This window comes from Mchenga conophoros, linkage group LG19 (assembly GCF_057382185.1).
Source record: "Mchenga conophoros isolate Kocher_MC1m ecotype Shallow Benthic linkage group LG19, M_conophoros_male_GT1.1, whole genome shotgun sequence".
In the NCBI taxonomy this organism is placed as follows: Eukaryota; Metazoa; Chordata; class Actinopteri; order Cichliformes; family Cichlidae; genus Mchenga; species Mchenga conophoros.
Window position 1 is genome coordinate 31913644 of NC_140544.1, and position 27921 is coordinate 31941564.

Genomic DNA, 27921 nt, shown 5'->3' on the forward strand with positions numbered 1-27921 from the left:
TTTTTTTCTCTGCTTTGACAAAGTTTATTCACAGGTTTAAAATCAAAAATATGAACACGATTTGACTCCTCAGTGGTTTATATACATTGCTCTTCATAAACATAGTTGGAAAAAGTATTTACACATATACACATACAGCAGCATATATTAATATAGAGGGCAGATGTAATCTACTCTATTCTGCTGATTCAGTGCAGTTTGAAGGCCCCAAATGAAAACGGTTCCTTTTTCATAGCATCATTTGAGGTAAAATCAAGTCATCTGCATATTAGTTAATGAAAGCATCTGCTATAGGGCTGCTGTTTTTTTTTTTTTTGTTTTTTTTTATTGTATTCTTTTAAATCAGTCACATTTCACCATGACTGCAACTTTTACTTTTCTAAGACAAAAGGAAAAGACAAACAAAGCCAACATTTACATTTTTTTTCTTCCACAAGACTCAAATCATTCAGTCATTGGTAATAAGTTATTCTTAAACACATGCCTGCATAAGAAAATTATAGTCCCTTAGATAGTTTCCATAAATAGTTAAATAACACATTTTTGAATTTGGGATGTCACATGGTAAATAAAAAAGAACTCCCAGTACAGCTGACTTTGCTTTATAAGCACTTCAAAAAAGTCTATTAAACCCGACGGAGATTTACATAAAAAATTAATTTGAGTTCAGAAAATCAGAGATATCTGAAACCAGTTGTAAGACGTATTTGTAAGGCAATGATTCACATAACCTATATACAAGTACATCATGTTGTACTGCCGTTTCTCCTTTAGAAAATTCAAGTACACTTTTTGAAATGTGCTATATGAAAACAAACAAACAACAAAAAGGAGAGAGTGTAGCAAATCTCCATACGACTCCATTTACTGGAATAGTGCTGGCACACCCTTCATAATAAGGGCTGATACTGTACATTTCTTTCAGAGCACACTCTGAGTGGAAAACAGCTAAGACGCGTCATCGAAACATCAAAATGTAACAGTGTGTTCGAGTGATGGTCTCATAGTGTAAACCAGCACGTTAATACCTTGCAAACGGTACTGCAAAGCACACTTTCTCCCAAAGCTTTCATGATGTAGTGCAATCACACGGGAGGAGTGACAAAACGGAAGGCTATAAATAGGAACGTCTCAGTAAACAATAAAGTCAAACATCTTTGGAAACCAAGACTAGAGCTCCCAAGAGGCTTTGTCGTTCATTTATAAAAGCTGCCAAATGCTAACCAAAATGTGTGTGAGCTTTGTTTTAACAAAGAAGTGGTTTGAATTTTTTTCAGCTATTGCTGTAGATTATAATAAAGAGAGATCTCTGTGCGGCATTTAAGCTAAATGATGAAAGAAAATCTCAACAAAACAAACAAAAAAATATATAAGTAACAGAATCTAACCTGGGAGGTCGGCATAACATAACAATCCTACACCGTGTAGATTTGGATCTTGTGTATTCTCTGGAGTTTTCATTAACCTGTTCACTGGGACACAGCTGGATGGAAAAATAAATACTCAGTGTGGACACTAGAGGGTGATGTAAACCTGTGCAATTCACTGCGGAGGAACCCGCACATGATGACGATCACTAGTCAGCAGTGGGTGGTTTGTGGTCCCTCCCCTGTTAGTCCAGGCGGTCTCTTCACAGCCTGTGCAAACATGTAAAGCAGCAGAGGCGGCTGGCTTGGCCTCTAGACGCTGCTCCCACGATCTGAGGTTTCAGATTCAGAATCCGTTTCAGAATCGCTGTTTAAAAAGAAAAGGAGAACAACCAGAGTCACAAACACACAAGAGTGGGCTAAAACTGGTTAACAGTTCAAGTTTTCATACAATGCACAGATCCTGGTGGGACACAGAAGAAGGATCAATGGTAAATTGTGTGTGTGTTTTCACTCCTCACTTACAACATTGCCTGCAGTAGTTTTCGGTTGCCTTGTCTCCTTTCCTCATCGATGGGGTAGGTCTTCAGTATCAACAGTCCCACAGCAATAAGAACCACGGGCACGGGAGAGACCAGCACCTTCAGGGTTACACTGACCGCCTCGGGTTGTGAGCAGCCCCCGGTCACGTAGCCAGCAAATCTGTGAAAAAGTGTACACAGGGGGAGAAAAATTAAGCAATATGGTCAGCTGAAGAATTAAGTATTGTTGTCCCCAGGACTACTGGACTGATAAGCTCCTTAGTTTTAAGGATGAAAACATTAATATGATTGAAACACTGATTAAAAATCAGGTCAGTAAACTTACTTCAAACTGAGGGTAGAGATACCCAGGGAGACTCCAGAGGCAAACTTGATAAAGAACACATAGAAGGAGTAGAAGAGGGCTTCATGACCGCGGATGTCTGGATTTTGAACTTTGAAGTCATCCACTACATCAGGAAGCATCGACCTGAAAGATCAAACATCCAGACAGAAGCTCAACAACACAAAAGAAAACCCACATCCGCAAAAGGATCCAAGGACGACTTCTGTGGATAAACTTGTGCTTACCAGGGCAGGAGGAAGGCTGCTGCTACACTCACACCTGCTGCCACTGAGACCAGGTAAGAAACGATCAGGTTGCTTTTGACAGAGACGATCAGGATCATGAAGGGCACTGCCCACTGTAGCGAGAGGGAGAAAGACGTCAGAGGTCTCATAAATGAAACAAACAAAGCTTACGATCAGGATTTATTGAAGACTTTTTTTTTTTAATCTTGCAGACTGAATGAGTCAAAATAGAGCATAGAGTGAGCTATAGCTTCACTCATCTACACTCCATAACATCTGCTACTCACCGAGATGCCAAAGTAAGCTGCTTTCTTCTTCCCGAACCGGGTTAGAAACCACTGCCACCAAGGGATGGTTAGAGCCCCAGAGAGCTGAAGAAATAATGATAAAGAATTTAGTTATACAAGCTCGGAAGAGAGCACGAAAAGAACATATACTCTGAGTTAAATGATGACTAAGCGATGACTATAGAATTTTTTTTTCATGTATTTCATATAGCTGAAGCGTGCTTATCAACCAAGGGGCAATTAAAAAAAATTTAAAAAATAATTTAACATATGGCCTTTTTTCCTGCTGTGCTTGCAAATATGTTTCATTCACTTTGTCCCCAAAAAAACAAAACACAGAACACAAAGTAGACTACACATAGCAGACTTGTAGCATCGGCATTGTTGGACAACATACTAAACTGTTAACCACATTGTTTCTTTTTAATCAGAATTTAATCTGCGCACACACAGACCTTGTTGCAAACAAATTGCCAAACCAACTGGACTTTTCCAGTGTGTGAGGAAACCTTGAGACTTATTGTTGCGGAAATTATAGCTGGTTGGCGTCAGTCATATCTTCTTCTCTGCATTTTTTATACATGTGAATATTTTTGCAACTTGCTACTATGTGAAATACGCAGGTCTGATGCAAATGGAGAAAAAAAACGTCTGCTTGGATAATCATCGGGGACACAGTGGGAATGTCTGGGAGTAAAAAAATGAAGCCAGAAATGAAATGCCAAAAACTGCAATTCCTTTAGTAGCCACATGAGGCTGATTCCAAAAGCCACTTAAAAGCCCAACTTTACAGCAGAAATAAACATGTTTACAGAATGGTACAAATTAAACACCTAGTTTCCCCCTTCATGGTGGGTGGACATATTTTATTTTTTAATACATCAATGAGTAGTGGCAAAAGTGATACCCTTATATAAATCTGGAGATAAGCATAGTTTTAACAACTATAGGCCAGTGTCTCGTTTGTCACAGTTTTCAAAAGTGCTTGAAAAACTTTTTGCGGAAAGACTTGATTTTTTTTCAATAAAACTATCAACTAATAAATGGAAATCAATTTGGATTTCGTAAAAATAGATCAACGGCATTAGCATTGTTGACTTTCATTGATGATATTTCATCTGCAACCCATAATAATAAATACACAGTTGGGGTATTTGTTGATTTAAAAAAAAAAAAAAAAGCTTTTGACACGTTACAACATCCTATTTTGATTTCTAAATTGTATAATTATGGTGTGAGAGGAGTAGCATTGAATTGGTTAAGGAGTTATTTAGAAAATAGGTTGCAATATGTACATTATCTTGGCAATACCTCTGAACGATTGAAGATTGTATGTGGCGTTCCTCAAGGTTCTATTTTGGGACCTAAACTTTTTAATTTATATATTAATGACGTATCAAAAAGGTTAAATTTTATTTTATTTGCAGATGACACAAATTTGTATTGCTCTGGAGAGAATTTGAAAGATTTGGTTGAAATTATGATTTCTGAGATGTTAAGATTAAAAAAAAATGGTTTGATGTAAATAAATTATCTTTGAATCTGACAAAAACGAAATTCATGATATTTGGCAATCGTGTAAAGGAGGAAGAAGTCATTATGTCCATTAATGGAGAATTGATTGAGAGAGTTACTGAATTTTAATAGTAGATGAAAATTTGACGTGGAAATCACATATTGAGTATATTAGAAAGAAGATGTTTAAAAACATTTATGTTTTGGGAAATGTAAGAGATTTATTAGACCACAAAACAATGCGCATTTTATATTTCTCATTGTTTTTCTCATACTTTAGTTACTGTGTCGAAGTTTGGGGGAATACATATGAGAATACTATAAAATCTATAAACTTATTACAGAAGAAAGTGATACGGATGATTCATAACGTTAAATATAGAGAACATACAAATAAATTATTTATAAAATCAAAATGATTAAAATTAGGAGATTTAGTGAAACTACGGACACTATTAATTATGTTTAAGGCTAAAAGTAATATTTTGCCTTCTAAGTTACAAAGAGTATTTTTAACGTGTTTGGGGGGAGAAGACAGCAGAAGGAAATTTTATTTTAAGCATCAGCTAGCTAGGACAACACAAAGATTAATGAGTCCAACGGTTAGGGGTACGACTGTGGAACTCTTCATTATAATTTAAAGAGTTGTATAAATTTACATTGTTTTAAAAAGTGTTACATGCTTAAAACGATAACTCAATATGAAGAATGTGAATGAAATTGGAGTTCATTGAATAAGGATCCATTATTTTTTGTTTCATTTACTTACTTTTCTCCTTGTTACTATGTGGAGTGGTATATTCTGATTGTAAATTGTTGTTTGGTTTGAGTTAGGACTGGAAATAAGTGTTAATGTTAGTTTGTTCCTTGACTTTTGGTGCCCACTTGCAATATAAGTTGGATTGTAGATAGGGGGCAGGGTTTAATAAGAATATATTCTTCTGCCTGCTCCTTTTCACACGTGGTTGCAGTGCTTTACTGACAGAAAGTGTAGTTGGTTTGTTTGAAAGAACTAACTGTGGAAACTGTTGACCAAGTGTGAAATAAATAAATAAATGAAATGAAATATGTATCTGTTAGATTCATAAATACAATCTATACAGTTTATGTAACTTGCTAGTCAAGCTTGTTAGTGTTAACTTCTAATCTCCCATATTTAGGCACCATCTAGTGCTCCAAGTTTTCCTATACTGTGTTTTATACATTAAAATGAGTGGAATCCAAACACTAGTTGGAAAGTTAGTCTGCATTTCTCTAAATTCCTAGCTCTAACTCTGTATGATGGACTTTCTTGGATGATCAATTATATAATTTTAAATAAATCAAATGAAATTTATAAACAAAAAATTACAAAATATTTTCTACAGAAACTATTCAGACTACTAACTGGGCTTCACTGAGGACTGTGGGAAATGTGGAAAGTGGAAAAATTAAAATGACCACCGGAGGAGGTCAGGGGATAAGGTCACGATAAGCTTTCATTGGCTTTTAACCCAACCCTGCAGGGGCGCAGAAAACCTTTGACCTCCAGGCCAAAACTGGTCAACCAGTGTTAAATTAGCAAACAAAAACAAGCAGTAGATGAAAGGCCAGAAGCCCACGAATTCTCAGACTTTGACACTCTGCTCTAAACTCTCCAAATGTGATACAGTGTCCAAGTATTTCCCACTCCTAATCATAGAAAAAGGCAGCAGAGCAGAAAGCAGTGAGAGGAGGGCATTAGCAATGGTGGCTGTTCCCATGGTGTCAGTGAAGGGTTGCCAGGGCAACAAAAGCTCCATTCTGTGCCCTTGATCTAGCATAACTCAGAGAGTGAGTGAGTGGGAGACCGATTCCCAACAGTACGACACCTCCTCTCATCCTGAAATATGCCCTCTCAGGCCTTCGTGGCATGCTTCTACATCATGCGAGGAAGCGCCTAAGACTAGAAACTGAAATATCCCCTAAACAGTTTACAGCAAGCAGCAAGCTTTACGTCTGCAGACATGGTGTTGATGTACACTAAATCTACCCTGATGAGGGTTTTTACGAGAAGAGCACTCATAGTAAAAATACAAACACTCACCATGATGACAAGAAGGATATTCTGAAAGTCCTTCCTGTGGCCGAGAGCGTAGGTGATAAAAAGTGCAAAGTTTCCCTCCAGCAGCTGTAAAAGACAGAAGCAACTATAAACCAAATTACTGTAATAAATAAAATAAAAAAATCCTTTCAACGCGACCTCTGAAAATTCACGAAAAAAATAAATAAAAAATGCACAAATCAAATGTAGCGTTACCATGAAAGCAAGAGAGGTGAAGAGGAAGCCGATGACCAGTTTGACATACGGCCCGTGACACATGACCAACCGCAGGCCCTGAGCAAAGGTGAGCGGCTCCGACTTGTCCCGCCCGGTTTCTAGAGTCCAACATAAAGGAGAACACAACAAATGAGACCTCTGCAAATCTGCATCTAAGAATACAACACACACAAGCTTTTGTGGTGAGACAATGTGGTATTTGTCTAGTGAGTATTTTGCAGCACTTGCTACAATCTGGCCACCACATCTTTATCTTTTTGAACACAGAGTGAGAAGGCCAAGAGGAACTAACCAGAGGCGCTAAGAAAAGTTTAACAGTTAAAGAATTATTCCTGTCACTGTTACTAATATACAGTTTTGCATGCGCATGATTAAACTGGACAAAAACTGAGTCAGAATTTTCTTTTCCTTTTTTTTTTTACATCAATTCACGTGTCAAGTTGTCAGATTCATGATTCAAGTCTGTCTTGAAGCCAAATTGAGTCATTATCTTACTTTAAATGTTGTTTGCATTTATCAGGGCTCGCAAAATCGCCCGATGTCCCGGGGATAGCGATATCTGCAGTCGGGCGACCAAAATCTATCCAAGCCCCGCCCGTCGGGCGATTTTGCGAGCCCTGATTAGATAAGAAAGGATTCATACCTTTTTGCTCCTTCACACCTAAAAACAAGATTGCAGCACACAGGACGTAGATGATGCATATGACCCCTGAAGCAACCAAGTAAGCTTGTTTCTGAGGACAAAAAAAAATAAAAATACACGACCCTTAGCTTGGACCAACAATAATCATCTTTTATTTGACACAGTACAAAAAAACCCCCTTTCAATAGACTCACCGTCTGATCCAGTGAGGCTATAGTGGTGTTGACACTGGATGAGTTTGTGCTGTAAGGCGCATCAGACTCAGTGGGACAATTGGAATTACCACCTACTATCTGCCCCTGGATTGCAGTGCCCAGCACTGTGCCCAGCACCTCCACCATCATCCCTGAGAGCAAACACAAGAACTGACGGTCAGCACACGAATAACAAAACACCAGTGAAATCAGTTTATTTGCACAGGGTGATGTCGTACTGTAGGCTGTAGCAGAGTCCCGCTCTTTCTGGTCCCTGCTGATGAACATGGTGAGGGCTGAATATGGCACATGGAAGCACTGCAAATGTACGAGACCACAACATTAGACAAGTTCACGTCAGTGGACAAAAAGCAAATAAAAAAAATAAAATAAAAAACATGGGCTCAAAATGCGGTACTAACCGTCTGCATTGACTGGAAAAGGCAGTAAAAGACCAGATACCAAATGACCTTCCCCTCTTCAAACGGAGGCACGTACCAGATCAGGAGGTAAGTAAGCACTGCAAACGGGGTGGAGAAAATGATCCTGAGAAGAGATGAGTGGACACAGGTTGATAAAAGACTGAGCATTTCTTTCTTACCTTTGTTTTATTTTCTTTTGTATTTAAGGCAAACACATAGAACCCACTGTTTCCTTCCTTTAAGGGTGTGTCTAATGCATTTTCCCCACTGTTACTGTAGCTCAACCCCTCCTTTTTATATCCCTCCCTGGCAGTCAATTCTTTTCAACTCTTTCTTTTATGCTTTGTGAATAATCCTTCTAATCCTGGCTTGTTAGATCTTGTGTGTGGAGAAAGGGCTCAGCCAGCGCTGCACAAGGAGGCGATAGCTGCTTGGACCCACATCATTCTCACCCCACTCGGCCTCAGCATCCTTCTCTTCAGCCGTGCCCTCTACCTGACCTCAGTCACAGAAACCGGCGATACTACAGACTGCAGTTAAAGCCTCAGTTTTTAAATAAGGAAATCAAACAGTTTTACTTGTTAAGAGAACCATTACAAGGCAGTTTTTGGGGGCCAAAATGAAACTACATTTTTCTCGCTGAAAGTAATCACATAATTTGAGGAAAACTGCAGTTTTTATTAGCATCATGTGAATAAAATGTGACCTTTTAGAGGCCAAACAGGGAGGTGAAGGCTTACAGGGTTGCACCTGACTGCATAATCATGAAACATTTTGTCAAATGGCAACATATATTTAAACAGCTATTTCTTCCTCAGGCTTGTTTCTGAGCCGTCGCACATGCGAGTTAAAACCTGACTCTTCCCAAGCTCCATAACACTAACGGGGAGAGGGTGAGCGTGACATTCACACATGGTCATATGAAATCCCCTTGTTCCCCTTTCACCCATGTGACTCACATGGAAAATAAGAAAACTCCTGATACCTTTTAACGTCCAAGCAAATTTAGGTTAATGAGTACTAATAATTTCCATTTTTGCTCACTGAGCACAGGTTGCTGGTTCACTGGCACAGCAGTGAAAGTCACAGACACATGATCACACTCTTCCCCCCCTCTTTCTAAAAGAAACAAAATCTACTTCTAAAATAAAAAAAAACCTCATTGAGCTAAGATAATAAGTAAAATGAGAAATGTAGACTCCTGCCAGTCTGGCTGCCTGCCTGTCTTTATGTACATTTCCAGTACAGACAGAAAAAAGAAATAAGAACCTAACAAATCTCTGTATTTTTATCTGGAGGATGTCCCTTTTATGTACATTTTGCTATTTTTCTTTAAACTAGCCTCATTATTTTAACCCAGCATGCTTTTTGACCTGAAGTAACCTCTCTACACTTGTACACGCCGAGAAATCATACACACAAAGGAGAACACACCCATATTGGTTTGAAGCTGATGGTGTGTTGTGGGTTGGACCAATCACAGCTTAAGCCAGTAACTTCCCCCTCCCCCTCACTTCCTCCCAGCTACAACATTACAGCTCATGCACAGCTGGTTTTTTCAGTCACTCCACTCCAGATATGGCTGGGGTATCATGTGAGGGGGGGAAAAAAGCTTGTAAAAATATTTAGCTCTGCTCCTCTGCAGATTATATCATGGCCTTGAGAGATTTTTGTAACCAGATACGGTTCTGATATTGTCAAGAAAGCTGCACCATGTTTGACTGTGAGAAGAAAGTCAAGGTCGCCCTTCTTCAGGCAGGGATACCCATGACAAGCTGCCAGCTATGTCACAGTGAACCAAACACACAGCAGATTGCAAACACATATCTAGACTGAAACATAAGTAACAACTAAAACATGGGAGACGATGCTGGTAACTAAACTGGTTTGTTAGGAATGCAAAAATGGTTTCAGGCATTTTCATCTATTTGAGTTTTGCAAATGTTTTACAGGGAAGGAAAAGTACAGCGTGTGTTCAGCTACAAGGACCTTTTGTACTTGCAAAGTTGCAAGAAGAGAAACTCTCCCAGCTGCTGCAACAAATTTCTTACCGAGCCAAGTGTCACTTTCCTACAGGCTCGTCAAACTTAGTTTAGTCCGGGGAGACATGCGCTCAGACTTGATGTCAAGTAAGCTGGACTTTTTAAAACCCTGGTTAAAGTCTTTGTCAGCAAGAAGACTTACACTAATAATAATTCTCACAACCACTGTTATGACCCGATCCATCCCTGTGATTCACACAAGTCACTTAAGTATATCTTGCAGCTCATTTTAGTTTTTTTTCCTGTCTGACTCCCTCACTTTTAAAGCTCAGTTGATGTTAACCAGCTAGCCCAGGCCCATCTTTTATTTTCCCTATTGGCTGACTAGCTGTCCTGCTTGCTACTCTATCAGTCCTCAATATAATTCAACTGCTTCCCTAAAAGGATTTCGTCTCAAGGCTCGATCCAAACTAGGACCGCAGCAGACGATGGTAGCCCTGCTCCTACTCTTCAGCTGGCTGGTTTCAGTGGGTGCTTCAGCCTGCATTTGGTAGGAATGTCTGATGCTGGCACTGTATATGATTCATATTTAGACTGCATTATTGCACTCTTACCATTTATTCCTCCTTAGTTGCTACTTCAAACTTGTTGCCATGGCTACTGATCCTGAGCTGTTTTTTTTCTTCTTGTTGTTGCCAGAGCATTTGCCTCATGTATCTCTGTCCTTACTCAAAACGCAGCATTATCTTATTATCATTCAACATACAGATACCTACCAGGGCATCATGCGGCCAAAGCGGGTGGATCTACTCCGGCTCACCAGGAAACCCACTGTAGGGTCGGTGATAGCATCCCAGGCCCTTCCCACAAACAGGATGATAGAGGCATAGAAGGGGTCCAGCTAGAAGGGAAGGGTGGAAAAAAGTGTGTTAGCTTTGAGACCAAAACAGTGAGGATGCCAAGGACTACCTCATATGGAGAGTGGCTCAAAAGAGCTGTGACAGCAGACTCAGTACAGCTGAGAGCACAACAGAATTAAAATACACAACACTGTCACTTCTTTTATAACAAAGCAGCATTCAAAGCCCCTCTAATGATCTCATCCTCTGAGCTGAATGGCCTTTTTCCAGTTCCTACTGTGTACAGCAGGAAAAAGTCTAATTTGCTAACAAAGCAAACAGGGGGAGTCCGGGTTAACACGCTTGACCGGAGACAGTTTAGCTGATATGAGGCTGAGAAGAACACACACACACACACACACACACACACACACACACACACACACACACACACACACCTTGACCCCTGCGTTTGTAACCTGTGTGTGTTCTGCAAACAATTGAATTTTATCGATGTCATTTAGCTGCTGTGTGGCATTGATTTTTAATATTAAAAAACGTTGTGATGAAGAGCTTTTTTTTTTTTTTAAATAATGAAGATCACTTAGTTTTCCTCACACAAATGTTAAATTTTTTTTTATTTTAAATACTGGCATCAGCCCAGAATCTTCACAGTTGGTGCAGCTTTATAAAGGAGGCAGAAGTGTGTGATTTTAACCTTTTGGGTTTTTTTGCCCAGCGCTTGGCAATTACCTGTGCCACATCGAGCAAGTAGATTTGGAGGAAGAAGCCAAGAACAGTGCCTGTGATCTGGTAGGGAGCCCCGCCAAAGGCATAGCACACTTTACTGAACACAGACAGACGATTTCTCTGGGTCTTCAGCTGGAAGAGAAGAAGAGGTGAGAACAGAGGGGAAATGCAGTGATGTTAGTGCATTTAGACATTAAATATGGGTAAACTCGAATTCCACTGGGAAGCTATAAATTAAGGTGTAATTATGTAGACAGTGGGTTAACACATTATCATTGGCTCCATTTCTGCCTTCAGTCTTTAATTCATCCCTCTGATTCAAATCCCTACACCCATCCCTCTGTCAAACTTTGCGTTGCAACGCGGAACTATGAGGTTACTGTAGTTCATGCTGAGTGAAACCACATCACTACATCACCTCAGCACAGCCATTGGCTCCAGCAATGGTATGTTAGAGGTAGTGTGACATTTTATGCTGAATAGCCAACAGCCTCCAGACAGACTAGAGCCTATCAGCGGTAGCCAATACCCTTTCTCAAGCGTGATGTCAGCAAAGGGGGGATTACACACCCTGATTTACAACCATCACGGACACAGAAGCAGAATCACCTCTTGAAGGACGCAAATTGCAACCTTATCAACAGGCACACACAATATTCTCTCTGTGGTCACGTTCCACAGAGTGCATGTCTGGAATTACAGTGATGCAAGACTAAAAATAATACTGATGCTAAATAAAGAACAGAAGCCTGCATAACCTTTAATGTGCTTTAAAGAAAGATCTCCACAGTCTTTCCCAGAGTACAAGAGGACTGCACTGAAAAGTGCCTTTGGATTCAAAGAAAACCACCAGTATAATTTACAGTTTGAACCATGGTGCCATATACATCGCTACTTTTTCATCCAGCAGTCTAAAAACCCAAAGACAATGAATTTAAATGCACATCAAGGTTACTAAAGATTAGCAGCTTTGGGGCTAATGTTTCACAGGAGTTTTGTTACACTTTAAATCTACATCACATTAATGTAAATGATCACAGAGAAGACACTGATGTTTGAAATGCAACCTGCCGTGTATTTTCTCGTGCAAAGATACCGCCACTGTTGAACGATATGGAAGCTATTAAACCATTTTGGGGGTAAATTTAAGGCGTTAATCGTTAAATATAGGGACTTAATTTCAGCCACTTAAACCAAATATGGCTCACAAGTCGTGGCTCTAAAAACAGGATCACGCCACGTTTCTCCACATCTGCCAGCAGCTATATTTGAATGTGACAGAGAGAAAACGCCGGCTTTCGTTAAGGTGTTTGGTCCCTTTAAAACCGGTATGCCAGCATCACGAGAGCTGGAGGACAGATAAACGTGGACCGGGCGAAATTCAAACCTCGAGGGCAGGAAAGGGCACAGAACAAGGCAGGGTGTGAGGTTTTTGGTAAGAAAGGAAGTAAAGACCGCATTTTATCAAACGTTACTTTGAATTTAGGCGCCCTTTAACGCACCTGATTATTATTATTTTTTTAAGTGGGCGCGGCGGGCACATAAATCCTGTTCATTTTAACACCCCTCTTAAAAATCAAACGTGCCGGTTAAACGTCGCTCTTACCTTCACCGTCTTGATCTCTGCATTGAGCGGTTTGACTGACAATAAAGTCGCCGCGTACTGCTCGGCGCCCTCTCCTCGTGCCATTATCTTGTTCTAGTTGATGTTATTTTTCGATATTGTGAAATGTAAATATATTCCTTAGTGTCAGAAGAATGAACCGAGTTCACAGCATCGCCATGTTAGCCAGAGCTCTGGGAGCTTCTGAGTCAGAGCGCTCGTGCTGCTTTCGTCCACCTCATTCATTCTACTATGTGGGCTACGTCAGGTTACACGTCACAATCGGATGTTCCACCATTTTTTCCTTTTTTTTTTCCCTGTTCGTGACCTTCAGTAACTATTAAAAGTTTAGTACGCTGGGTCTTTTAAGAAGTTTTCTTTGTGTTAGAAAATCAGTAAAAATTCCAGCTTCAGTGGAGATTGAAGAACCCTTACTCTACCTAATAACGAAGCAGCTAACAGGAAGGTATCAGCAATATCACCAACTTTTTAACCTTTTCTTTGCGCTAATTAATTTAATTTAATTTCATAAAATAATAACTATACACTAGTGATGGCCAAATGAAGCTTTCCGAAGCACTGAAGCTTGTATTGAAAAATGGTTCATTACTCGAAGCTTTTCAACACAGTCCTCTCCGGTGACATCTGGTGGCGAATATTTTGAAGAGCAGCTTGAATCTGCAAAATAAAACGGACTGCTCAATCATCACTGCTCACTCAAGAGTGGAGTTCTCTCCGATATTGGGCCACCGTTCCGTTGCTTTGAACATGTAATTGGTTTTGTCTTCTCGATTGGGGGGCTGAAAAAAATGTAATGCATATTTGCGTAATACATTTTGATCAATAAACTTTCCCTATTTAAACATTTATTTATTTAATACATTTATTTAAACATGCACTATGGTGTGGCCTTTCTTTGCTCATAACTCCTTGATGTTGGTAAATACAATAAGTGAGCAATATATACATTATACATATGATAACGCACAGCACATTATGGAGTATGCCCCTGCTGTGAAGTCCTGCCTCCATCTACTTGTCATTTAATCACTGGACAGCTGGACAGGTTCATATAAAATATTAGATTAGGCCAATTGTCCTATACATATTTTTGACCTAGGGGTGGGATTGATTGTGAACTGGAAAGGGAAAATGCTTAGGGAGCTGAGTACGGCTGCATCGTTACTGATTTGTAGAATCATTTTGATTCGATACAGGATCCGATTCAATTTGATTGGAATCTGGAAAGTTTTGCCTCAGTCAGAAATATTACAATTCTGGTCATGTATCAGTATATATCCATAATTTCGTATCTATTAAAAGAAAGCTGACACATGTGAGACTTAATTAGAGATGTAAACAGAGAGTTATGAAACCTGCAGCTGCAGAAGCCAGCGAAGAAAAAAGAGGCAAACACAGCGCGGACCCGCCGACACATCAAAATCTGACTCTGACGCGTCGGGTCCGCGCTCTGTGTTCACGTTTGTATGCAGAATCCGTAAACCTGCTCCCAGTTACTGTTTTAGCTGCATGGTGTTTGACGACATGTTGTGAGGTTTAACCTGAGATGCTGGCGTTTCAGGCATAATAACGTTAATTTACAAATCGACACGGGATTTTAATGAATCAATATCACTTTATTCAATTTAGCATGGATTGTAATCAGAAAAGCGATAATCAAAACCCACCCCCAATCAAGAACTTGCAAAGTAAGAACATGATCTATGTAAGGTAGCCTTTTTGTTATTTACAGTTAAAAAGAGGATTAGTGTTACTGTGCGCTGGCTGAGTCTCTTTCCTTTCTTAGAAATAGTTTCTCCTGCTCTGGAGAAAATCCACTTGCATGGAACAGAAGAGGCTGTGGAGTGCAGGAACTACACTGCAAGCTGGTAGATATGCAGGTATTCCTGGGTCCTGCAGACTATCACCTAAAAACAATAAACAAAATGATTTTCTAAACTGTAGCAATGTAATGTACGTATAGTGTCAAATACATTTTTGTAGTCTTCATCAGCTTTAATTCACATGGAAGTGTTCCTAAAGTCATATGCTGGAATGATCACCTCTTCGCTCTCTGTCACCATCAACACACTCCACGAATCCCGTGGATGATTCACTTCCTTATATCCGTTTGAATCAGGTACCGAAGCAGTTACGTGCGTAATGAAGCTTCGGACGTCACTGGTCACGTGATTTTTGCCAAACGAAGCAAGCCTCGACACAGTGCTTCTGAACCAGTGTGTTGTTTTTTTCGACACAAGCTCCGGAGCGTCAGCTTCAAGCGGGCCATCACTACTATACACTCACTGGACATTTTATTAGGCATATCTTAGTAAAGGTGTGGACCCACGTTTGCCTTCAGAGCAGCTTAGACGCAGGAAACTTTCACATAGTTGGTGCGATTTGTTTGGTGCACATTCACGATCTGAATCCCATTTCATCAAATCCCCAAGGCGCTCTATTGGACTGAGATCTGGTGGCACCCACTATGTAATACAATTCCGTTGAAAAATGAATGTAATAATATGAACTTAGCTTTGTGTAAGAGACAAAAAGCACACTAGAAATAGGATAGCCTACAATACACTAAGTGTTCATGGCATGGAATCAACAAGGTGTTGAAAACGTTGCTGTGAGATTCTGGTCCATATTGACATGACAGTGTCACAGAGTTGCTGCATATTTGTCAGCTGCACCTCCATGGCATAAATCTCCTGTTCCACTACATGCCAAATGTGCTCTATTGGGTTGAGATCTGGTGACAATGGGAGTCATTTGAGTACAGTGAACTCATTGTAATGATCAAGAAACCAGTTTGACATGATTTGGACTTTGTGACATGGGGCGTTATCCTCTGGGAAGCAACCATCAAAAGATGGGTACACTGTGGTCATAAAGCGATGTACATGGTCAAGAATATGTTTGTTACTCTGTTTAAAAAAATTCAAATTCAAATTTTATTTGTCACGTACACAGTCATACACAGTACGATATGTAGTGAAATGCTTAGACAACTGCTCGTGACCTAAAGAAAAAAAAAAGAAAAGGCTATGAATAAGATAGGAAATAAATATGAAAAATTAAAAAGGGTAAATTTAACTAGGAAGGAATAAAATATAAATTAAGGTTAAAAATGAAATAACTGTACAACACAAATTAGAATGAATAATAATAATAATAATAACAATGGATTGGATTTATATAGCGCTTTTCAAGGCACCCAAAGCGCTTTACAATACCACTATTCATTCACTCTCACATTCACACACTGGTGGAGGCAGCTACAGTTGTAGCCACAGCTGCCCTGGGGCAGACTGACAGAAGCCAGGCTGCCATATCGGGTAAATTTAACTGGGAAAGAATAAGATAAAATATATAAATTAAAGTTGAAAATAAAATAACTGTACAACAAAATACACAATACACAGTATAGAACTATATAAGAATGTATGAAGAAATATAAATAAATAAATAAATAAATAAATATATACACAATAACAGCAGCTGTACAAGTATTAACTGGAAATGAAGAATATAGTGACCAGTGTTGTGCAATCCACATTATGTCTTGTGCAGTGCAAATATGCTTAAAGTGATTTAAGTGATGAAGTGAAACCAAAGTCCAGAAAGTCCAGTGTGTGTGTAAGAACTGTATGTGTGGGTCAGTACTGTGTGGTGGTGTGATTGAGAGACCGCATCGCCTGCGGGAAGAAGCTCCTCCTCAGTCTCTCTGTGTTGGTCTTCAGGGAGCGGAATCGCTTTCCTGACCTCAGCAGAGAGAACAGTCTGTTGTTGGGATGGCTGAGGTCCTTCACGATCTTCCTGGCCTTGGTCCAGCACCGCCTGCTGTAGATTGAGTGCAGGTCAGGGAGCTCGGAGCGGATGGTGCGCCCAGCTGACCGCACAACCCTCTGTAGAGCTCGTCTGTCCTGCATGGTGCTGTTCCCGAACCAGGTTAAGATGTTTCCCGTCAGGATGCTCTCTATGGTGCACGAGTAAAAGTTCCTGAGCACCTTGGAGGGCAGTTGGAAGTCTCTCAAGCGTCTGAGGTGGTAGAGACGCTGACGGGCCTTTTTCACCACGGTGTTGATGTGACAGGACCATGACAGGTCCTGCGTGATGTGAACTCCGAGGTATTTGAAGCTGTCCACTCTCTCCACTGGGCACTCGTTAATGACGGGGGTCTGGTAGTTCCTCTCCTGCTTAGTGCTGAAGTCCACTATCAGCTCCTTTGTCTTACTGACGTTTAGAAGGAGGTTGTTCCTCTGGCACCAGTTCTCCAGATTCCTAATCTCCTTCAGGTAGGCCGTCTCGTTGTTATCAGAGATCAGGCCCACCACGACGGTGTCGTCAGCAAACTTAAGATAAGATAAGATAAGATAAGATAAGATAGAACTTTATTAATCCCTCGGGTGGGTTCCTCTGGGAAATTCGGTTTCCAAAAGCACAGCACCGACAGAAGTTACAGTTACAGAATGTTATATATATATATATATATATATATTAGGGGTGCAACGATACACAAAATTCACGGTTCGGTTCGGTTCGATACTTTGGTGTCACGGTTCGATATTTTTTCGATACAAAAAAAATGTTCATGCCTTTTTAATTTGTCATTTATTAAAATTATAAATATATATTTTAACTCAAAAGTACAGTTTTTAAATTTAACCCTAACCCTTGTGCGTGTTTTTTATTTTGACAGCGAATGCGCACCTGCGGACCACTTATGTGCAGCCCTGGTTATTTAGCTCGTCATATTGCAGCCACAGAAATTCTTTTGTCCATGAAACCATAAAGCTGCACTTTCTTTTTGCCTCATAGTCTGATTTGTCATAACTTCTCCGTTTTGTGGTAAGCTTTTCTTTGGCTGTCACTTCTTCACCCTGACCTGTCTTATTTGGCTCAGCAGAACTGAAATGCTTTTACACATGCACTCACATAAGCTCAGCGATTCTCTGCGCGATCAACCTCTCACATGTTTAAGCTTGCTGCGGGAGATTTCACTTGTCATGTTTGCATAGTAAGCTAACGATTAATAAGACAATGTCAGAGGAATTGGTGCACAAATTATCATCACTCACAGATCAGTGCTGTCGCTCTCTATACACAGTTCGCACGATTGCAAAGTGAAAGCAAAAAAACAAGCGCAAATTCAAACGCGATTTCAATATGTCACATATTGGCAGTGGCTCACCGATGCCAATGACATAATTACCCAGCTACATTTCTGAAAGAATGCAAAAGCATTGACATATATTTTTCCTTCCTACAATAGCCCGACGGGAAAAATCGCTAGCCCTGGGACATCGGGCTAGCGATATTGCGAGCCCTGTATCTGATTGAGGAATCACTCATCTTTGGAAAAGAGAGTTTATTACAGAGAAATGGCTCTTTCCAAAATAAAAGCTATACTATACGCTTCTTCTGGGCTATATTCTCAGCAGCATATTAAACATATCAGGTCCCCATAAGGAGAATCCTGTGCTAACGGCTGTCTAAATGACTCTGTAAAGTTTGTAGCATGCATGCTTGTTGTTTTTGTCTGCTTCCACTTGTCTTTGCACTAGGATGATGTCGGCGTAAATGTGCAGTCATATTTGTTGTGTTCCCACTAGTGCTTTCAGGTTAATCTCGTTGAAATGACCTTAACGCCACAACACGGCAAATCTCCGTTAACGAGCTACCCCTGATCGCCCCGTGCGTGGGGCTGGACGGCCAACACATTAACGAGCTAACTGCACTAACACACTAGCTCCCACCCATGTAATTGAGCACTGTGTGGCACATCCAACATACTGTTTTACTTTAGTCCATGACTCGCTTACCTTCAGGGTCATACGTCACATGAAAACCAAAATAATTCCAAATGCCAGATCTGAATGAGGGTGGGGGAGGTTCAATTTGCCATGTTGCAAGGAGAGCTTAAGCTAGCTTGCCCTGCGCTCTTCCTTCTGACGATGCCGTCTGTGTTGAGCGCTCAGTGGATCTGCGCTTGACAGTGCAGCCTAGGCGGAGTAGTTGAACGCAGATCCACTGAGCGCTCAACACAGACAGCATCAGAAGGAAAGTTGATAAAATAAATTACAAATTTTGTATTGTTCGATACATATGTGTACCGAACCGAAAGCACTGTATCAAATGGTTCAATATCAATACGAATATCGTTGCACCCCTACTATTTGGGCACAAGCATCTAATGCAATGAAATAAAATAATAATAATTGCCTATTCTACATGCAAAAAAATATTTAATATAATATAAGAAGCCACATCATGCAGACAAATATGATTTGTCAGGCTTCAAATGTCTACTGTACAAAAGGCCAGCCAGTTCGCAGAACTCACGAACGGAGCCACATCTGCGGAGTAAGATATCAGCATACGGCTGCCGTTTAGCCAATGAGCGGTGAGGCAACCCATTCTCTTCACCAATCAGAAGACACAATTCTACCTCATCATTACGCACACGTCGACGCAGAGAGTTCGGTCGGAGCTGCAGGTGGGAAGAGTCAGCAGAGTTTTACTCACCGTGTGGATTTTCATTCCTTCTAATGCTGTTAGCAGTGTGCGTCCATGAGACTGTACGTTTCTGTGTTTTATCGTGTTTGTTCTTTGCTGCGGCCATTATCCTCCCTTGTTTAATCCTTGGCGCACACTTCGTTTACCGATTGTTACTGCCGTTTACTGCGAAGCAGCCTCTGCCGTGCGGTCATTAAGGGACCGTCACTAATTTCTCATGTTAGCTCTAATGTAAAGTGCCTAGTTGGGATTTATGTAAATAGTAAAATTAGCATTTGTTGACACTCCCTTATTTTGGTTGACTGTTCCACTATCCAGTATTGTTTGTATTGTTGTATTACACATTTAATTCACTCTGTTCACATAATTATGGAAGACTTTTATGTTCTTTCCAACAGAAACCACACCATCACTCACAGATACCTGAGTGGCAGTGGATTTTGTGGATACGCCATCTGTTCTTATTGGACAACCCTGTTGAGATTGTGGATTCATAGAGTCAGCACCTTATCATCTACATCAGTCATAGTCAGGAGGTCAAGTCCATCCCTCTTACAGTGACCTCCTCCATTACATCTACACTGTGGAGGGTGCTAAGTGCTGTCTGAGATACCTTCTTGTAATCAGTGTTATGCTTAGAGCTACATTGGGTATTAGTGATTGCAGGTACTCAGTATGGAGCCCTTTTCCCACCAAACGTGCACAGTATTGCAAAACATTATCAATTAATATTTAATCTTCATTTATTATGTATAACTGTAGGGAAACCATTACTTAAGCAGGCATAAAGAAATGCAAAACAGTTGTGCTACTGTTCAAATTAGTCATGCTACCTGTGGTCAATGTTTGGGAAAATGAAAAATAAAAATCTTTTATGAGGCATTGTATAGTGCAAAAGACCACTCCTCCTGTTTGGATTCCTCATTTTCCAGCCTGGTACTGTGCAAATAAGCCTGGCTGATAAAGTCATGTCATCTGTTCTCAAATGTAGCATATTCCAAAAGGGAAGTGGGGCCTTTTTTGAAACAAGATACAATCTGTTCTCTTCATACATGCATAAAGCAAATAGCTTAAAAGGCACCATACAGGACTGTGCACTTTATATATGTAAGACTGCAGTAAAGCAGTAGTTTCCTTTTTAACACTGGACGTCTCAGAGAGCAGCCATTTGGCTTTTCTACCTTTAAAACCTGCCTTCCAGCCAAATGGCTGGTAGGCTTTTAGCTAATATCCTTAATCACCTGTGAACAGCTGCTTTTGTTATGTAAATAAGGTTTGGCCATGCTGAGCCACTTGGAGTGGTTAGTTTCCTGAGCCACAAGGAAACTTGTGTTTCACTTTGCCATCTTAGGGAGAAATCAACACACATGGGTGTATTTCCTGTGTTGCTGAGATTTATTGATAAAAACAGTACAAAAAAACAAAAAAAACAACAACAACCATTTGCACACATATTTACAAATAATAATAAAAAGTGAGTGAGTACATTTCAACATTTTCAGCAATCACTCACAATCCTGGCACTGCCATGGTATCTGTAGTCTGCATTTACCACATGTGTATCTGTAGCAGTGAACACATCGCACAGTGGCATGATTGTTCTTGCATTTGTGTTTGACCTGACACATGGCTCTTTTTCCAGGGCTAGGTGTGGAGGGTTGTGTCTGAAGCAACTGTTCTTTTCTTGCCTTCTTCCCAGCTACATGAGAGCGAGCCAACTCTCTTGCAAGTTCCACCAGGAAGTCCACCCGTCTTTCCTGCGTCCCGGTGCATGCTTGATACAGCACATGTGCATTCAGTGCTGCCATGTCAATCATGTTATAGAACACGGCAAATGGCCAGCGCCGTGTTCCTCTGCGGACAGTGTACTCCCGCACCATCTGGTCCATCACATCCACGCCACACTTTGTGGTGTTGTAAAGGGTGACGGTGTTTGGCTTCCTTTTGGTGGTGTTATCAGTCTGAACCACGCTGTGCATGCTGCTAAGAATATAGACTGTCTTCTTCCGTTTGGCCGCATACGCCGTCAGCGTGGCAGCAGAGGTTGAAAACACCTAAGAAATAAGATAAATTGTTATTTCTATAGCACTTTTACACACAATGAAACACATAAACATAGAACCACAAAAGACCTGCAACATACCTGAGTGGTGAATTCATTGCAATCTGTGCGTCTAGCGGATTGAGGAATTTCCCGGCGAATCTTGTTGACTGTGCCGAGGACGGTGGTTTTCCGTCTAAGAAGTTTTTGCGCAAGTGAAAGCGATGTGAAAAAATTGTCCGTGGTAACATTTCTGCCCTTGTCTAGGAATGGTTCCATCAGCCTCATTACTACATTTTCAGACAGTCTCTCCCCACTGGGACGATTGTGGTCCTTGCCAAGATATGGGAAGACATTGCAAATGTACTTGGATTTTAGGTCGCAAGCCACCCAAAACTTGATCCCAAACTTGTCAGGTTTACTTGCAATATACTGCAGGAAACAGCACCGAGTCTTTGATGGGACTGCAGCGAACTTATCAGTCTTTGCTCGATCACTGCGGGTGGACCTGTCATCAAAGCGTAGGTGTTGCATGATGTCTTGGAAGCGGTTTTGCGGTATAGTTCCAATGATCTGTGGGTTTCCCAGGTTTGCTGACCAGCAGTCACGTAGTGATGGAACCCTAGTAACCCCCCGCAAGACAATTGCATCCACCTCAACACAAAAGGAAGTTCACAGCTTTTAGCAGCTCCCCCCCACACACACAAACAAAGAGGCAGTTGGCAGTTAGAAATCAGCAATCATTCACACACCCCCACTCCACTCCAGAATTCTCAGATAACGACCTAATTTACATATGAATTGATGCTAAAAGACTAGCCAATTTAGCTTCCACTTGGCTGACAGAGGGTTAGAAAAGTCTGAGACATAAGATTTCAGCTTGTGAATGTAAATTAAATAGATTAATAATGTTTCAATATAAATATGTTACAAAATGCTTTAAGAGCAAAAATTCAAAAACTGCTGTAAGTGAATTGTGGAATGTCCACTGACATTTCTTCCCTCAGCAGTACGATCTGGCCATATAACATTTACATACTGCCAAAGTTATTAGGCCTGTGCACTGAGCCTTCACTGTGTCATTGTGAACAGCACTATTATGTTTTTATGGCCTCAATAACAGGGGTCATTAACCTTTTTGTTCCCATTCCTTTTTGTTCGAACACAGAACCTTGTTGGAATTTGAGCATATACTAAAAAGAGACATGGAACCCATTACAACAAATCTGATAATACCAAACAAACACACTGGAGGAGTTTATGCTTCTTTTTAAAGACAACCATAAGACACAATTTTCTCCCAGCCGGAGTGAAACAAAGTCTATATGGTTACTTTGGTGTCAGTGCAGAGAACTTAGCTAGTCTTATGACATATAATAACCTGAAACATCTTAATCCTGCACATATAGATGCTTAGGAAAACTGCATTCCAGTTTAAAACGCTTTATGTAAATGAATAAAACCACAAAGGCTGCTTTTACTGAGAAAATTTAGTTTTTGTTTCTATCGGGGTGTAATAACACATCTTATAAAATATTTAATCTCATTTATCAAAGAGTGTACAGTTAGTATGTGTTGTTTTTGCGTGTAAGAAAGATCAATCTGGCTACATAATTTACTTTATATTTCATCAATTTAAAAAAAAAAATTCTATCCAGATCAGGGTCACAGAAAGCAAACAGAGACAGGGTACACGCCAGAGAGGTCAACAGTCTATCACAGAGAGACATACAACCATGTACTCTCACCCGCAATCAATTTATAATCAATAAATAAGCCAACAAGCATGTTTTAAGACTGTGGGAGTAAAACATAGAAACAGAGGGCCCCGGGCTGGCACATTCAAACCCTGAACCTACTGACTGTGAGGCAACAGCGTGTTTAATTTTATAGGCCTTTTCTAATGAAAATGCAAATTTACCTGTAGTTAAAAACTGAGGACTTGGAAGCAGCACAAGTGAGTCCTTCTGTGGTTGCTGATGAGTTTATACTTTCTGGTAAAAACAACAAAAAAACAACAACTAAAGTATATATATTTAGTATCTTCAGATAACTGAAGGAGCCTAAAATACGATCGTATAGTAATATCTGAACAGTTCAATTAAATTATAACAATCATAAAAATATGCCTGTTTCAGCACCAGAAGAAAATAATCTCTTCGCAAACTATATGCAGCAAAAACTTTAATTCTAGCGCCATCTAGTGGATTTACCCATACATAGAAAGCGAAAATTTGCCAGAACGGAAAAGATGTGAATCTCATAAATCTGTGACGCGAATTCACTATTTTTAGACCCAGCAATGATACATGATTCACTAAAACCATGATTCAGATGAAGTGGTCCCTATTATTTTTCACTATTGACTCATAGGGTACCTGGATTACTCATATGGGTGAGCTGGAAGCGGCACAAACAAAATGAGTCCTTTCGTGGTTGCAAGGCAGAAATTCAAAGAATAACAAGGATATATATATATATATATATATATATATATATATATATATATATATATATATATATATCCATTCGCTTCCGCTTATCCTTTCCAGGGTCGCGGGGGGCGCTGGAGCCTATCCCAGCTGTCATGGGGCGAGAGGCAGGGTACACCCTGGACAGGTCGCCAGTCTGTCGCAGGGCCAACACACAGGGACAGACAACCATTCGCTCTCACATTCACACCTAGTGGCAATTTGGATTATCCAATTAACCTATCCCCACAAGTTGCATGTCGAATCGAATCGAATCGAATTTCCCAGAGGAACCCACCCGAGGGATTAATAAAGTTCTATCTTATCTTATCTTATGTCTTTGGACGGTGGGAGGAAGCCGGAGTACCCGGAGAGAACCCACGCAAACACGGGGAGAACATGCAAACTCCACACAGAAAGACCCCGGCCTGATGGGTGTTTATATATATATATATATATATATATATATATAATCTCCCTACATTACTGGAAAAGGGCTTCTGTACGACTGTTTACAATTTGTAGTGATGCTGTTTGTGATCTTTTCAAAATTACAGCTTCTCTGCATAGTGGTAGATATCGTTATTGCAATATTGAACTATTGCAATAGATAAATAAAAAAAATATTAAAAAAAAATCTGAGAATCATCTTCTCAAAATCAGTGAAGGTGAGGCACAGCTTAATCCTTTTTAATGAGCCTTAGCTCAAAGAAGCTTGCTCTGACAACAGCTTCATTTTGTTGATTAGTGGTTTCGGTTAACCGGTGTTTCTAAATTGCCCATAGGTGTGAATGTGAAGGATCTAATGTAAGGGCCAAGAACACCACTTACGATGGTGAGAGGATTGTAACAATAGAACATCAGTTTTCTCTTCCATCCATCCTCTTTTCCTTGTCAGGGTCGCAAGAGTCAGGGTCCACCCTGGACACGTCGCCAGGCTAACAGACTGTCATTCGCATTCAACTCAACCTCACTACTGCATGTCTTTGGACTGTGGATATAGGCTAAATGGTGGAATTGAACTCAGGACCTTCTTTCTGTGAGACAACAGTGCTAATCAACAGCTGCCTGTTTCTTCATTTCAAATTCAAATCAAATTCAAATTCAAATTCAAATTTTATTTGTCACATACACAGTCATACACAGTACGATATGTAGTGAAATGCTTGGACAACTGCTCGTGACCTAAAGAAAACAAAAAAGGAAAAGGCTATGAATAAGATAGGAAATAAATATGAAAAATTAAAAAGGGTAAATTTAACTAGGAAGGAATAAAATATAAATTAAGGTTAAAAATGAAATAACTGTACAACACAAATTAGAATGAAGGGTAAATTTAACTGGGAAGAATAAGATAAAGATAAATATATAAATTAAAGTTGAAAATAAAATAACTGTACAACAAAATACACAATACACAATATAGAACTATATAAGAATGTATGAAGAAATATAAATATAAATAAATATATACACAATAACAGCAGCTGTACAAGTATTAACTGGAAATGAAGAATATAGTGACCAGTGTTGTGCAAAAACAATGTCCAGAAAGTCCAGTGTGTGTGTGTAAGAACCATATGTGTGGGTCAGTACTGTGTGGTGGTGTGATTGAGAGACCGCATCGCCTGCGGGAAGAAGCTCCTCCTCAGTCTCTCTGTGTTGGTCTTCAGGGAGCGGAATCGCTTTCCTGACCTCAGCAGAGAGAACAGTCTGTTGTTGGGATGGCTGAGGTCCTTCACGATCTTCCTGGCCTTGGTCCAGCACCGCCTGCTGTAGATTGAGTGCAGGTCAGGGAGCTCGGAGCGGATGGTGCGCTCAGCTGACCGCACAACCCTCTGTAGAGCTCGTCTGTCCTGCATGGTGCTGTTCCCGAACCAGGTTAAGATGTTTCCCGCCAGGATGCTCTCTATGGTGCACGAGTAAAAGTTCCTGAGCACCTTGCAGGGCAGTTGGAAGTCTCTCAAGCGTCTGAGGTGGTAGAGACGCTGTCGGGCCTTTTTCACCACGGTGTTGATGTGACAGGACCATGACAGGTCCTGCGTGATGTGAACTCCGAGGTATTTGAAGCTGTCCACTCTCTCCACTGGGCACTCGTTGATGACGGGGGTCTGGTAGTTCCTCTCCTGCTTAGTGCTGAAGTCCACTATCAGCTCCTTTGTCTTACTGACGTTTAGAAGGAGGTTGTTCCTCTGGCACCAGTTCTCCAGATTCCTAATCTCCTTCAGGTAGGCCGTCTCGTTGTTATCAGAGATCAGGCCCACCACGACGGTGTCGTCAGCAAACTTGATGATGGTGGTGGAGCTGGTAGTGGCCACACAGTCATATGTGTACAAAGAGTACAGCAGGGGGCTCAGAACACACCCCTGGGGGGCTCCAGTGCTTAATTTAAAAATTAGGGTCAGCCATGTTTTAATGCTTCCTGTTGGGTGGCATCATGTTTCAGTTGTATTTTTAAAAAAAATAAAGACTAAAATGAGCACAAAATGAGAAAGAAAAAAAAGATGTGATTTTTGAAGTAGACACTGCTCAGTACTTTTGATTTGTTTCCTAATGTGTTTTAAATGCAAGACTTTGCTCACTCTTTGAGCAGTTTTTACCTGCGTGCATTAAAAATAGCTGCCTGCCTTCCAACATCTCCCTCTCTGTTATCTCACTCTAGTTTTTCAGGTGCACTTCAAAGAAACCAATTCCCAGATTATTTACCCTTAGCAAGCACCAGGTGGCAGTCTAAGTCAGTCTACTATAGCAGTGTTCTCATGGCCTCTTTGAACCGTTTCATTAAACTTTGGCACATACCTGTTAACTGCAAAAGTCTTGAGCCAACACTAATTTCTTTCTATTTCGTTAGGAAAAAGAGAAGTAGCTGCAGCGGTTCACTGAAATATGCATGGAAATTGAGTGTATGGCGGCGGGGGGGCAATTCTAACAAACTTCAAAGTCAATATTTGGTATGAACACCTTTATTCTTTCCTGAACTTCTCTGCACATATTGAAAATTTTAACCAAAAACTTTAAACCTGAAGTGATGACTCTATCAGACGTGTTGCTACTGATCGGCAAATCATCCTTGTGTAATTTGACATGCCTCAGCATTTTCTCCCCATTTCCCCGTTTCTGGCTAATAGATCTTTGCACATCAGATCAGTGCACAACTACAATTTTATGCCCGTTATGACTATCTGGCATTTTTCAGAGATTCAACTAAAGAGGTGAACAAATGATGTGTTTTTGTGACAGGCTGCTAGAAACACAAAGATTCTTTGCTAGGTTCTCAATTTTAGACAAAACACTGGTTTGTCCTTTGAAATATTTGCACAGAACTTAGTTAATCTTGTATGTAAAGTGCTTCATTGGGTTTGAAGTGACTGACAGTGCTGTGATGAGAAACTGCAGAATGGTGAAAAAAATCAATTAAAAACTGTAAACATTCTTCAATCATATCTTTAACCACACTCACTTTCCACAAGTGTTGATTTCATCATTGTGTTAATTCAATAACTTACACAGCAATCATATCTACAATCCTTTCACTATGTGCGGCAGTTAACTGAGGAAGTGAACACGTGTGAGATAACATCAGCAGTGAAAAGCTGATGTAATGCGTGCTTTGACTGATACAAATCTTTGGTATGTGACAACAGTTAACAGGTAAAACTGGCGCCCTGCTGAATGCACTCTCATAGTATTCTCAGGAAGGCCCTGAGGTGTCACACTATGATGGCTTACATCCCACGGGAGCAATAAGACTTTGGGGATTTATTTATGTTTTCTTTCTCCTGCGCAGTTGGTTGGCTGGTTCCATTTTTAGACCTGTTAAAGATATTTGGGAGGATAGGGTCAGAGTTCGGGGTTAGGAGGTTCTGTGTGTCAC

At 40.4% G+C, this 27921-nt stretch overlaps 2 protein-coding genes across 2 annotated transcripts; both read right to left on the reverse strand.

Annotated features, from left to right (window-relative positions):
* LOC146552695 (sodium-dependent lysophosphatidylcholine symporter 1-B-like) lies at window positions 1-13287 on the reverse strand. Its single transcript, XM_085257342.1, has 14 exons — window positions 13017-13287; window positions 11414-11542; window positions 10598-10722; window positions 7840-7963; window positions 7657-7735; window positions 7418-7569; window positions 7224-7314; window positions 6560-6678; window positions 6347-6430; window positions 2767-2850; window positions 2480-2592; window positions 2235-2378; window positions 1893-2069; window positions 1-1734 (listed from the first exon to the last, which is right to left on the reverse strand). The coding sequence occupies exons 1-14, from the start codon at window positions 13098-13100 to the stop codon at window positions 1680-1682; spliced, it is 1560 nt and encodes a 519-aa protein (XP_085113468.1). The 5' UTR covers window positions 13101-13287; the 3' UTR covers window positions 1-1679.
* Window positions 13288-15946: 2659 nt separating this feature from the next.
* LOC146552696 (uncharacterized) lies at window positions 15947-18962 on the reverse strand. The gene is made up of 2 exons (XM_085257693.1): window positions 18842-18962; window positions 15947-17371 (listed from the first exon to the last, which is right to left on the reverse strand). Exons 1-2 carry the CDS (start codon window positions 18851-18853, stop codon window positions 16676-16678), a joined length of 708 nt encoding a protein of 235 aa, XP_085113819.1. The 5' UTR covers window positions 18854-18962; the 3' UTR covers window positions 15947-16675.
* Between the last annotated feature and the right edge of the window lie 8959 nt (window positions 18963-27921).

Bases quoted from the DNA above. Each gene is read 5' to 3' on its own strand.
- LOC146552695 (XM_085257342.1), bottom strand. From the start codon at position 13,100: ATGGCACGAGGAGAGGGCGCCGAGCAGTACGCGGCGACTTTATTGTCA. The intron at 10,723-11,413 runs GTAATTGCCAAG...CTTCCCTTCTAG, and splicing joins ACTTGCTCGATGTGGCACAG to CTGGACCCCTTCTATGCCTC. The intron at 2,379-2,479 runs GTAAGCACAAGT...TTGATCTTTCAG, and splicing joins GCAGCCTTCCTCCTGCCCTG to GTCGATGCTTCCTGATGTAG.